The 14,456-nt window shown below is 41.9% G+C and overlaps 1 protein-coding gene across 14 annotated transcripts in view; it reads right to left on the minus strand.

The window, feature by feature from the left end:
* Window positions 1–823: 823 nt before the first annotated feature.
* Window positions 824–14,456, minus strand: part of LOC135219248 (uncharacterized) — a 114,644-nt gene continuing 101,011 nt past the window's right edge. For all 14 annotated transcript variants that reach the window (XM_064255853.1, XM_064255855.1, XM_064255852.1 and 11 more), the window contains one exon: window positions 824–2,614. In XM_064255853.1, coding sequence (XP_064111923.1) covers window positions 1,513–2,614 — 1,102 coding nt within the window. In that variant the 3' untranslated portion in view covers window positions 824–1,512. The remainder of the gene's footprint in view (window positions 2,615–14,456) is intronic.

Raw genomic sequence — 14,456 nt, forward strand, 5'->3', positions numbered from 1 at the left:
GGCGTTGGAGGCGCTCACGGTAGTAGTAGACCGGGAGCTGTAGCACGGCTCCTCCGTAGTTCGGGGTTTTGTCGAAGGAAGAAGCTAAATGGCAAGGGACCTCTGGTAGTGATTCCACTCGCTCCTTACTATACCGACACTTCTATAAGAAGTGAGCGAGCCATTTATCTTGGCATTATATTGTTTCTTTTTTCTCTAGGATGAATAGCAATATTTATTCTTCAGAAATAGTATCAAAGGAACCATTTCACAGGCCGACACAGGTCAAGCCCAGAAATACAGTTTCTCTGTATCAGAGGTTGAAATATAACGCATGAGAGCAAGGCCCCATGTTGACTTAAGGCCAGTGTAATCTGAGTACACCACCACCAGTGACGAAACTAGTGAATGATTAAATGAGCCTATGTTATATGCCCACCTTCTATTGGGACTCAGACCTCATAAATATGTGATGCTATTTTACGCACATTCATCATGTGTACAATATAGGAAAAAGTATTAAAAAATATTTTGTAACTTAACCTTTGCTTATGGTCTAGTGAAGCCAAGAGAAGCTACTAGACTGACTAACTACACATTTATAATGGGTTAGGTTACTTAGCCAGATTTAATAGCACATTGAACCAAAGGAGTGGTAGGTTTGCAATCTCCAGATACACCATCTTTCATGCAATATTTATACATTTAGCCTGTATTACTCATGGTAAAGACTTAACATTATGTAACTTATTTTATATTATAAATTATGGTACATCTACAGGAAGCATAACGAGCACCAATTTTAAGTTATGTTTTAATGTTATAGGCTACAAAACTCGTAATGGTAAGTTTTTACTTTTATTTTTTAGTTTAGAATACAAAGTGAAAGAATGAAATATACATACTTTTGAGATATACATTACTGTATTGGTATTGTTAGTCATGCATTATGGTAAGTCTGAATACTGTTATTAGATAATCGTTCTTTATTGTGAAGAGGAAATGATAACATTTACAATAATCTCTCAGATCGTTGAGCGTCAAAGTTCACAGAGTTTGAGGTCATTCTGACAGGTACCTTATTAGTATTAAAGTTGTACACCAAACCTCATTACCTTTTTATAGTTTCTACCCAGAAAGTTACTATAAAATACTATGTAGTTAATGTCCTCATAACTTGAAAACCTAAAATTTTAATTTTATTTTAAAAGGTTTTGTTTTATAAGTTATACACATAGCAATCATATTGTAATGATAATGAAATTAGGAACATGTCAGAAATGTTTTAGGTATTTTTCATATTTACAAGATGAGCTCACAAATAAATAAGAAAGAGTATAGGAGATGAGGTCTCACAAGAACCGTGAAAACAGCACAAGAACAGTAGTGAAAAAAGCACTATGTAAGTCACTGCTGGCATTATGGGGTGATTTGTTTATTAAAACAGTAACAAATCAAGAACCTGTACTGTATAATGCCAAGATTTACAGAAAACAGTTCTGTATTTTTGAAAAACTTGCATCATTAGGAAAATTACCTTTCAAGAAAACGTTTTGCATACTGAGCTATATGTTCTACACCGTGGCTTGAGGCAATATGTAAATTTTCAGCTGTTACTAGTGGACTAATAAGTGAATTATGTAGTTCTGCAATCTGGGAAGAACAGGCTGCTGCAGGATCTCCTGATGCTGATAGCATACCCTTCCAGTACTCATTTCCTGGTAGAGAGTTACCATCCCAAGCATAGCTGTCAACTAGCAGTGTTCCTTCAGGTACTGGTGCGTGTAATGCTCTCTGGGAGAAATGAAGAATGACTTCAGTATTTGGAAATTTTTCCCCTTCAGTAGCACCATGACAGCTTGTTGCCTTTATCCAGCTAAAATCTACATATCCAATGTGTGTTGTATCAACAGAAGCAAGAGCATCTCCCCATGCCTCAACAAAGAGATCATTCTGTTGATGGCACACTTGCCAAACTCCAAGACCAAGTCCTACCACATGGACATAAGCCTTTAGACCAGCAGCAGCAGCACGAGAACTTGCTTCTATTAACAGAAGTTGTGCAGACATTTGAATTCTAGCTTTATAAACTTTGGTATTGAGCTTCACTCTGGAGACAACTGTTAGAAAATCATCACCTTCAGCTTCTTCCCAGGTTGGTAATGTACTGTTGTTCCAAAGCTTACCCCACTCTTTGACTAACCAACGTTTTTCTGGAGGGTCATTACCATAACCCCGGTCATTAGTATTCTGCTCTGGAGTAATTGCACAATCTTGGTATTCCATTACACCTGCTCTTTCAAATCTAGCACCAACCATGCCAACAATAACACCCTCTTGCTGGAAACTACCAGCAGGCCCTGGAACACCTCTATTATGACGACTTCCATCATTTATGAAAAAAGACTTTGAGGAAACACATACAAGAGCAGATATTTTTATTTCATCATAGCTCATGTATTCAGTAATACTTAATTTAGGAGATTCATGAGAATGTCCAATATTTTCAAAGCCTTCACTGCCTTCAGTACCATCTTGAAGTAGATAAACATCACTTGGATTGAAGAACACAATTGGTCTTCTCTTCAGTAATCTGTTCACGAATTCCACCAGGGTCATAGATGAATACAGCTCCCTGAAAGTTAGAAAAAAATTGGTTAAAGAAAAAATTGTTGTTTATTACCACTCTAAGCAATTGATATAATTGTTGAAAATGGCAAAGAGACCTACAGACAGTCCCCGGTTATTGGTGGATTTAAGTTCCCCGCCAAGTGCCGCTAACTGAAAATAGGCAATAATAGCACTGATTAACTACTTAAAGCAGTGTTTCTTAAAGTGTGGTCCGTGGACCCCCAGGGGTGTTCCAAGGGGGTCCTCAGGATAATGTAAGGAGAAACCGTTGCTGTTAAGTTCACTAAAATTTTTGGGCAAAATTGCAAAATTAATAACATTGTGAAATGTAAACATTTATGTTAAAAATAAGCCATTAATAAATAATTCAGTAGCAATTTTAGTACTACAGTATATATTATACCATGAAAACACTTTTAAACCCATGAGGGAAATAATCATAATAAGGGGTCTGCTGCACAAGAAAGTTTAAGAAACACTGACTTAAAGGCACCGCTAACTGGAGATCGGCACCAATAAACTGCTTACCGACGCTGATAAACTGCTTACTGGCGCTGAAAATCTGGTTAATGGTGTCACTAGACAAGCACTGTAAAACCGGATCGCCGTAAACCGATGCTGCTGGTAAGAGGGGACTGCCTGTATTTAGAATTTTAATAAATCTTCACAAGAATTACATTAAAGGAATTAAGGTGTAGTTATAAATAGCCTAAACTGAAACTTGGAACAATTTGTTAGTATGTATTACAGCGTCAACAACCTGGATATTGTGGCACCAGTTTTAATAGCCACAAATCAATCGATCATTGTTGATATTACACAACTTACAAGTGCACACACATCTCTCATTTACAGGAAAGTTATAAGCTGAAAGGTGGGAGGGTGGGGCTGAAGAGTTTGAACAACACTTTTCTGCGAGTCTGGATTCAAGAATTTAATTTATCAAGTTTGTCAATTCAGTGAAAACAAATGAAATTTCACAGAAATTAGTTTCAAACCTTCGTAAGACAACATCTTATAAAATGCTTGTATAACTTTTAAACTAATTTTCATTTGTATAAAGAATGAACAAAAATCACAAAATTTGAAAAAAATGATTAGTGGACAACATTCAAAGTATGTCTTCATCTTCCATTATTTATGTTCATAGATAAAACTTTAAACAGGGTATTTTCACTCTTGTAAACCTAGGTGTGACAAAAGATTTTTCAGTCCTATTTTTTTGTGGTCGTGAAAGGACTATATACTAACGCACATTGGTCACCTTCCAGGGAGAAAGCAAGATAAGGGAGTCCCCAAGCTCCTGGAATATAGGTGACTAATGTCATCTCTTCTTAGTGTAAGCTGTACATCACTCCATTACAGAAGCGAACTTTGCAGTGACTTACCGAGAAGGATGCACAGTACACAGGTGTAAGGTAACCCTGAAGAGTAATGTTAGGTTACACTACTGTTTTGTGTGTTTTCTTTTTAAGACTATGGGCCTGATAACAGCTGTGCCTTCAACCTACGTACTCAGATATATCTTAGTTTGGAAGAAAAAATACAGTTCTGTCTTGGCTTGTCAGTTTAGCACTAAAAATTATCTCTTCTTTGGCAGCCTTCCTTGCAGGAGCTCGGTGTCTATCATCCAGCTGGGCGTGTAGTGGTATCATGAAAGGTCAAGATTTAAGGCAGCTTAGGAACCAAATAAGGGATCCAGACAAACAGGATAGAAGGAAGGGAAAGGAATATTTGAAGCATGGACTGAATACAAGTATGATGCAAGGCTCTGATGTAAGTATTACTTCACTGAATTTTGTTAGTAATGAAAGATGTAGTAATGCACTAAATTCTTTCATAACTAAATGTTTATACAATTCTACAACATTCAATCAAGTTTCATGATTAGTTTTGCTAATTATATGAAAATGGGAACAGGTCACTTCATGCCTTGTTAATCAAGGCTGAACATTCTCGGTGACAGGCTGTCATAAACCAGACCACCTTGAAGGAAGAATTCATGAAGAGGGGAATTAGAATGCTCCACTAGTAGACATTACCAAGTCCCAAGATGGTTTTGATGGGACACTGGTCAGCAAGCCTGACTGCTGTTTTAAATAACCAATACTAGCATGAGGGGAAGTCCATTTTGATGAATAATTAATTAGTCTATTAACACCTGTGTTCTTAGTCCTGATGGTACAGAGAGATCTCTCAAAGAGGGAATGGAGTATCACCTTACCTAACTTTACCATTGTAGCAGGATGGGTTTACTATGGGCAAAGGCTGCAGTGACTGCTCAGCAGTGATCAGTGCTTTGATTTATGACAGGTAAGTCATGAGAACAGTGTTCTAGACAAGGTATGGCTGTCCATCTTTAGCTTATGGGGACTGAAGGATCTTCAGAGTTGCTAAAATGAATGATTGGGGTACTACTGATTCAAGCTTTCGCTATTTTTCTTAAATGGTGGAACTGGGGATCAAATATGCAACAGTAAAGACTGTCTTTGATTAAGAGTAAGCTGGTTCTTGGATAAGATTTTGAATTTGTTTGATAGGTAATTAAGTGTACAAACTTTGAGGATGAGGACTGAATGTCTCTTAATACACAGTGACAACTGTTGATTGCTGAACAGGACACTGAAGAACACAGACTGAATCTTAAAAATGACTTTGCAGCATATAGCTAAATGCAGAAAACTTAAGCAATGGGGTCTTGTCCCAAACTGTTAAGAGTATAAGACCCATTGTTGTAGGAACAAAGTTCCTATGTAGGCCTTGCCTTGTGAAAGTGATAATGGTGACCATGAAAAATTACATTCAATGTTTTTTATTCTTACATAATTTCTCAAATATTTTAGCAGTCTCCGCATTGGTTAAAAAGGGTTATTTAATAACAGGTGCTGCTAATAAAAGATTGATTAATGTCAAAACACTGATCAGTTTGGCTTCCCCCTTTGCCTCCAACACTACATAGGTTATATTAAATCTGAAGATACATGTTTGGTATTTACTATTGGTATTGGAGTAGGGAGGACAGAATATGAGATACTTTAACCCTTAATGGATGGGGTAATAAATCTGCAGCACCCCAGGCCGGCAAAATTTTGAGGTTGGCCAATTTAAGAAAAAAAAAAAACACCTCAATAGAAAGAGGAAGATATGGAAATGCACATGGTGTAAGAAAAATATTGTAAAAAATTTTCCCTAACTTTGATAAGTAGTTGAAAATTACTACTACTATTTACCATACCTTGTGGGGCCTCTTTTACAAGACAATCGTAAATTTTACAAAGTTACATATGATTTTTCTAATAAATTTATTTTGTAAAATTATAATTATAGCTCACACAATATTTCTGTGGGAATTTAATGACGTTCACACCTAAAATTGGCAATTCTGATTGCAGGTGCAGCAACAGTGCAAAACAAGAGAGAGAGAGAGTGAGTGTGTGTGCACACACTTTCATTGTGTACACATTGAGTATGTATATGCTGTCTCACAAATTGTGAGGGCTCACTATTGAAGACTAAAAAAACGATCATTTAAGAAGCTGGAAATGTTCTAAACATAACCCATCACAGCCAGAATTACTTCGTTTATTTGCAGCTGCACATTGGAGGAAAACACCACTATACTCTGCACTTACACACACATACAGAGAGCTATACCGTTTCAAGGGAAGCTGAAGTTCATGTCCATGTTGATGTGTAAAGTATGTATTCAGTCGAGGACAGTGAAACAAATTCTCCACAGTGGAATCAATCTCATCTTTATCATCCAGACCAGATCAGACAATAGGCAAGTGTACACTAAAACATCTAGAAAATGAAAGCTGGTCCTACTGAGGATTGTAATAGATTCCAAGAAGTTGCCTCACGAGCTGATCCAGCTAATATTTTATTTAAAGGCCTAATTATTGACTATGTGAAGAATATTGTGCATAGCTACTGGAAGAGCAAGAGAGGAGCTGAAAAGAAAGTTGAATAAAAAGGAATGTGAAGAAGATATTTACTAAATATCAGTCAAGGAAAAACCAAAGACAAGATCTGGGTTAGTCAGGTGGTCATCAAATATCTTCTTCAACCCAATTACCATCCTTAAGCTTGGAATCAGTCGCCATAATGTGTCTTCTCTAAACATTTTTGTTAAAAGCATCTTTCTCTGCAACCCCTCTCCACATCTTGCATAACTCACTTGATAATGCTGTGTTACCTCTTTCCTTCTTCTCTGCTTTCTACCCTAACAGTTTCCATCCAAGTCGTCTTCACGTCTGTCTCCTACTCATCCTTTACCACACCCGAACCATCTCAATATCGACTCTCCTTTCACATCAGTAATCTTTTTCATTCGTTGCACTCCTAATTTCTTAATTTTTTACCCCCACACGCAGTAAGATCCCCAAGATCCAACTCAGCACCCGCGTTTTCCTCTTTGCTCTAGGTTCTCTTCCTCCTTCCCATGCTCAGCACCTTCGTTTCTCTTTGCTCTAGGTTCTCTTCCTCCTTCCCATGCTCAGCACCTTCGATTCTCTTTGCTCTAGGCTCTCTTCCTCCTTCATATGCTCATCACCCTCGTTTCTTTTTGCTTTAGGTTCTCTTCCTCCTTCCAATACTCAGTGTTTCTAACCCATACACCATCTCACACACACGTAGTTACATTCCAGTGGACATTTTTACTCTATTTGACATTACATTGTCACACACTATCCCTGCTACCTCCCTCCATTTCCACTAAGCTGCAGTTATCTTGCTTTCAATCTCAGCTTCACACCTCCTTCCTGGCTTGAAGTAGATACCAAGTACTCAAAGTATCCTACGTCTTGAATCTAGGCCTCTTATATCTTATAGTAGAAATAATGCATCACTTCCGTGCTTGCTGGACACCATTACCCCACTTTTACCGACATTTACCTTCATACCACCCCATTCAAGAGATTCCTGCCACTTGCTTACCCTTCTGTGCAGTCCTTTTCAGTCTCTGCTGTAATCAGCATATAATGATTGCTATAGATTTTCAATTCTAATCCTTTCACTTAATACATACTTAACCAATACAAACAGGAATGGGCCAAGTGCTCATCCTGGATGTAAAACAGTTATAGCTTTAAATATTTCTGTTTCACCAGTCTGTTGTTATTAGTGCAATCCCTGTTCTTTTGTACATCATTTCAAAAACCTGACCAACTTTTCTGACACTTTCTTCTTTCTTAAACACCTAAACACTACCTCCCTTGGGCTTTTGTTAAAGCTTTCTCTGGTTTATAAATGCAGAGAGAACTTTCAATTACCTTTCATCCCCTTATCCTGTAACTGTCTTATATTAAAGACAGCATCAATTCTACCTTTCCCACTACTGAAAATATACCGTTGCTCATCTGTCTTCACAAGTGCTCTTAATCTCTCATCAAATATGCTTTCTAAATCCTTCAACAAATGTTGTTAGTTTGCTTCATCTATGTATAATTACTACACTCCATAATATATCCACTCTGTTTATAAGCACATTTCCCCTTGGACTTCTTTACCAGTGATTTGGCATTACTTCCTCTTCCCAGAGTGCCTCAACAGTTCCAGTATCCATTCTTCCCTTCTAAACCAAGTACTATCTTTCCACATTTCAGTTTACACCTCAGATGGACCTGTCATATTTCAATACACCACCTGAACACCTGAATTAGCCCTGGTCACTTGACCAGCCGGAACAACACCGCACAAAAATTACCAACACTTAGGTAAAATTTTAACTGCCAGTGCTACCAACGCTGCAGGTAAACATTGTTACCGAGTCACCTGTCTGCGGTTGGTAGCGCTGCTGCCATCCGCCGGCCGACAGTGACTACTCCCGTCAATCGCTTTTTGTTCGCTCACCTGTCAAGACGTTTCTTGCAGTGTGCGAACCTTTGGTTACAGCCTGACCCCCTACTGTGTTGGATAAGATTGTTGATGCCCTTTGCTTGTTTTGGATTTCGCCTTGGCTTTTCTCTACTTGATTGATGATCATGGACTCGGACCATAAACTGGACTCAACTGGAAAGGATCCTCCCCCAACTAAGACTCCTCCAGACCATCCCAGTGAAGATGCAGCAACTCATCGCTCCTGTACCGCCTGCAAACGGAGGATGAGTACACTCAAATACAATCGACATTCCCTGTGTATTTCATGTAGGAAAATTCAATACAATTTAGGTCGTAGATGTGACGAGTGGAAGGACTGGTCTATGGATCAGATGCAGGCATACATTAAGCATAGGAAAGCTCTTGCTTCAAAGAGTAAAGGTAGGGTAGTTTCAGCGACTAAACCCAAGGTAGAAGATTTTAGTGATTTGGAGTTGGTTCTGTATAAGAAGTTGGAGGATATTTTGACCTCGAGCATGCCTGGTTTATTTACTACACTGATGTCAAAGTTGCAGGACGAGATGAAAGTTAGCAATAGGGAACAATTTACTAACTGCTCTCATCCAACTCCCCTGCCTGTTCTGGAACCAACCCTGACGGGTGCCGGGGGTAATGGGGAGCCAATATCCGAAAGGGTAGGAACTACCGTCCCCCCTGGCGAGGAGCAGGCAGTGTCCGCTGCAGAATTCCCTTATTCCCCTGAAAACGTAAGTCTGAAAATGAAATCAGAAATAGGAAAGACGAAGACAACTAAGAGTGTTAGGGATCAGCTAAGCGAGGCACGGTTCCAGGGGCATTTGCCTTCAGATTAGTCCTGCTAGGTTAGGATCCCCATTGGATCCAGAGATCTGTTTGTTCCCGCCCAATACTGTGCTGAAGGTGAAGTCTGGCCTTCCTCCTTCTGGGAGTTTCGACTCTGTTCCGTCAGCGGTACATACTCTGAATGGCCCCCTCCTCTTCAAAGGTTCCCTTTCCGTCTGGAAGTACTTCAGAACCTTTACCCTATGAGGGTTCCTTGAGCGTTGCTCAATTCAATTTAGCTGACTATAATGGTGATCTCTTAGGCCTTTCACAGGTTTATAGGTCCTTGGTTAGGCAGTGTTTTCTTTTGGGTTTCAGTAATATTCAAGACCATGTTCTTAAGAATTTCCCTGAAGTCTGTAACAATATGTATCTAGATATTCAAGGCGGTAAGGATTCAATTTATTTTCTTTCCCTTAAAAGGATGGCTTCTACTAACCCTTCTATATCCCCGGATTTGTCAGTTTCTCTTCCCCCGGTTTTGGGGGTTTCTGCTTCAGTCACAGATCATTCGACAGCCCCGCCTCAGTGGGGGGGGGTCCCTTGCCTTCTCCTTTGGTTTTTCCCTTATGAGAATACTTTTGCTTCTGCTTCTAACGCGGCTGTTTGTGTTCCGCAGGTTTTTCCCGTGCGGGTGAGGTGTTGACGTCTTCCCTGCCTTCGCAGGTTACTTCTTTCGGTATCCCTTTGTCTTCCGCTGGTTTCAGCGTTGGTGCGGAAGGTGCCTCGGTTACCTGTCCCCCTTCTGCGATCACTGGACCGAGAGTAGTTCCCAGTGTATCTTCCTCTGATTTCCCTTCTCCGTCCTTCCTTCCTAAGGTAGGAGATATTCTGCTGGAATTAGGTACTGGAGTTAATTTGGTGTCGGGTTTGGTAACAGGACCTCCAGGTTTCTGGACTTTGTCGGGTCTGATGGTTGCTCAGCAAGGATGGTTACGCGAGGATGTTTCGTATTCAGTGGTGGTAGACGTTCGCGCAGGGGATGTGGCTTCTTCGCATGTTCGGGGAAGATCGCCCTTGGATATTAGTTCGGTTTAATCCAGGTTGTTGAATCAAGGTCGTTTAGTGCTAGGTCTGCACAGCTCCAGTGGTGTTTTGCTTAAATCGGTCGGTAGCTTCCGCATCTCTTGGTAGAGGTGTTGATATTGCACAACCTTTTGTGGTTGGCTCAAATCCAGGTTTCATTTCTCCCGATGTTCAGTCCTTAGGTGTAGGTCAGGAAAAGTTAGGTCCTCTGTCCCGTCAGGGTGATATTCTGGAAGTCAGTCTTGCCTCAGCTTCTCCTTCCGCTTAGGTGTATTCGAATGATGCAGAAAAAATTTTCTGGCTGTCCGATGACGGTAGACAGCGAGTATCGAAGAATAATAAACCTCATTCACCTTCTGTTTCCTCAGTCGAAAGTTGATGAGGAACCCTTTAAACCTAGCCAAAATATGTTTGTAGTACTTTTCTCGACCAAACCACTGGTTTCGCATCCATCATGCAAGTTGCCTTGGTCTGGGCGTGTAGAACAAGCCCTGATGGAGGCGGACTCTCGTTAGCTGCGGTAGTGGGGGCGGGTAGGTAGGACTCGGCTCTTATTCCCAGTCGTAAGCCATTGTATGGCGTGGTGGGTAACCCTTCTTCGGGCTTTCAAAGTACCTATGAACGAATCGGTGGAGGCACTCCTTCAAAGGTCCCTGCAGGTAACAGACTCATTGGTATTTCGGCGAGAGAAGCAGCCCTACTTGAAGACACCTTTAGGAATCAGTCCGAAGCTCTGTTGCATACTATGTGGATGCTCTTGGGCCTCATGGGTTTCTTAAAACGGGACAGGTAGACTCCTGATCCTGTTTTGTTTGATAACCTCATCACGTTGGTGTCGATGGGCTTAGCTCATCAAGTGAACGTCTCGGATAGTTGCACTACCTTTGTTGACAAGAAGAGGAGGGACCTTTATCTGGGCCATCTCCCACCTCATTTCCCAGATATTCACAAGCGAGTTTTGTCCAGGACTCTGTTGGCTCTCTGTGAAACTCTCTTCAAGGAGGAGGATGTATCATCCATGGTGAATTTTGTTTCCTCCACGTCAGTAGTCGTGTCTCAGCAAGCCATTATTCGGGTGGCTGCTCAGAGCACTAGGTCCCCTAAAGGTGTGCATGCACCATCGCCAGGTAAGCACTCCGGTTCATCTTCCCCGGCCAGGTCTCCCAAGAAAGTCAGGTTTTCATCCAAACCTTCGTCTGCTCCCTCCAAACCCTCTTCTAGCAAGAAGGGTTTTCGGAGATAGGAGACACCGCCCTTGTCAACGTCAGTAGGTGGTTGTTTGTCCCCCTTCGTAACAACCTGGGAGAAGTGGGGTGTGGAGAGTTGGGTGGCGATGGAGATTCGTTCCTTGTGGGACGAGGGAGAGTTAGAACTAGCTCCCCCACTTCGGGCTTTTACAGTTGAATCTTCATAACCTCCAAGGCGGACGGTTCTTGGAGGCCCATCATAGATCTTTCGGGCCTGAACCGTTTCATCGTTTCCACAAAGTTTTGTATGGAAACGACTCGGTCGGTGCTGAGGTCAGTCTGAAAACATGACTGGATGGTGTCAGTGGACCTCAAGGATGTATATCTCCAAGTTCCAGTACCTCCGGAATCTCGGAGATTCCTTTGTTTCTCGGGTCCACTGCAAACCTTCCAGTTCAAAGTCCTCTGTTTTGGACTAACCACAGCACCTCAGGTGTTCACAAGGGTGATGGCTCCTGTTTCTGCTATCATGCATTGTCAGGGCTTCCGCATGAGGATGTGCCTGGACAATTGGCTAATCCCAGCCTCTTCCAGGGAGGAGGCTCTCAGAGCAAGGAACTTCCTTCTAAAGCTCTGCGAGACATTGGGGATTCGTATCAACATGACGAAGAGTTTCCTGTTCCCTTCTCAGACTATTACCTATCTCAGTGTGGAGATTCAGACGCCTCTTTTGAAGGCTTTCCCGACTCGAGAATGAGTGCGGTCGATTATGAGACAAGTCAAGCTCTTCCTCTCGGACAAAGCGCAACATGCAAAAGAATGGAGAAGTCTTCTGGGAAAGATGTCATCTCTGTCCCTTCTAGTTCCAGACCCTCGTCTCCGGATGCGTTCTCTGCAGGTACGTCTCGGGAATCGCAGGGACTTTCGGGAAGAGAACACAGTGATAATCTGGGACGATTCCTGCCTTGAGGATCTTCAGTGGTGGTCAGAAGAGGCTCATCAGACCACCAGCGTAAGTCTTGCCCTCCCGATTCCGGATGTACATCTGTATTCAGATGCCTCGAATCAGGGTTGGGGCGCAACCCTGGAGGAAGCTCAGGCCAAGGGCCTTTGGAGGGTTTCGGATCGGGAGGAGTCAATAAATTTTCGAGAATTAAGAGCCATAGAGGAGGCTCTGTTAAGCTTCAAAGATCAAAGCCGTAGCACTCTTTTCAGACAACGCTACGGCACTAGCTTACCTAAAGAGAGAGGGAGGTACAAGGTCACCAACCCTGAACATCATCGCGCAGAGAATCTTACGTTGGTGCAAAAGCTGCAAGACCTCATTACTTCCGCAGTTCACTGCAGGAAAGCTCAATGTCCTAGCAAATGCGCTGAGCCATTTGAAAGAAGTCTGAGGAAGAGAATAGACATTAGCGCAAGAGCTAATCCAATCACTGTTAAAGAAGTGGCCAGCCATGGTGGATCTGTTTGCCACAAGGTTGAACTATCGTCTCCCGGTATATTTCTCTCTGGTAGCAGACCCTATGTCTTGCGGGACAGATGCTATGCTCCACCCGTGGGACAATCTACAAGTATACTCCTTCCCTCAGTTCGGCCTCATTCATCAGGTACTGGCAAAGCTAAGAGGGTGCAAGAATACGGAGATGACCCTAATTGCTCCGTTTTGGCCTTAGAGACCATGGTTCCTGGATCTCTTGGAAGTGCTGTCCGAACCTCTGATCCTCCTGCCACGAAGGAAGGATCTTCTCAAACAGCCTCATTTTTATCATTATCACAAGAAACTTCCTGTGCTCAACCTAGCTGCATGGAGACTGTGCAGCGAGCAGCCCGATAGTCTGGTCTTTCAGAAAGAGTGGCTCGACAACTTTCTATGTGCCTGAGGAAGTTGGGCGATGTACCGTACATGGTGCAGGGGACAAGGGCATAGTATTTCCCGCCCTACGACAGCAAAGGTGGCGGATTCTCTTGTTTTCTTCAGGAAATCCAAGTCTCTCTCTTACTCTACTATTACAGGCTACAGGTCCATGCTAGCAAGCGCCTTTAGGTTTCATTTACCAGAGATTTCTAATAGTAGGGTCCTTCGTGATCTCATATCTTTTAAGATCAAACAACCGATTGTTCTGCTTCGGGCCTCTCCATGGGATTTAGTGGATATTCTAAAATGATTAAGCTCGCAAGCCTTTGAACCTCTGGAGAGTTTGTCCTTACAAGAACTTACTAAGAAAGTCTTGTTTTCAATATTGCTGGCTACGGCTAAAAGAGTTGGGAAAATTCAGGCTGTCTCGAGATCAATTTCATTTGCAGGGAAGGATTTGTATCTCTTGTATCTTCTGGAATTTGTGGCAAAGTCAGTCTGAAATTAACCCCCTTCCGAGAGAGTTTAAGGTTTCGTCTCTCAAGGATTTCGTCAGAGGTGATGTTGCCAAAATGCTCTTTGTCCAGTGAGAGCATTTAAATACTACCTGTCGCGCACTGCCAAATTATTGCTGCGACCGCAGTCACTATTCGTTTCGCCCAGGAAACCTTCAAGACCGCTATCGAAAAAGGCAATCAGTTTTTTCTTAAGGGAAGTAATCTCCCAATCTCTTCCCAGAGACACACTCGGGAAACGATGTTCCGCGACCTAGAGCGCATAGTATCAGGAGTGTAGCATTGTCATCAGCCTTCCTGAGGAATTTCTCAGTAAGCAGGATTTTGGAAGTGACATCTTGGAAATCAGTGTCGGTATTCACTTCTTTCTGCTTGAGAGATGTACAGTTCGTTTCAGAGAGCGGTTACTCGCTAGGGCCGTTCATAGCAGCTAATTTAGTGTTAGGTTAGTCAGCAATTAGCGCGGGATCGGTAGGGGAAGTAGTAGTTTTATTGATTTCTCATTTTTTGTAGATTAGTCTGCCTACTTTTCTGGTTTTGACTGGGTTTGGTGTACTATCCCTGGTAAGTATGTTCTTT

Source organism: Macrobrachium nipponense, chromosome 1, assembly GCF_015104395.2.
Source record: "Macrobrachium nipponense isolate FS-2020 chromosome 1, ASM1510439v2, whole genome shotgun sequence".
NCBI lineage: Eukaryota > Metazoa > Arthropoda > Malacostraca > Decapoda > Palaemonidae > Macrobrachium > Macrobrachium nipponense.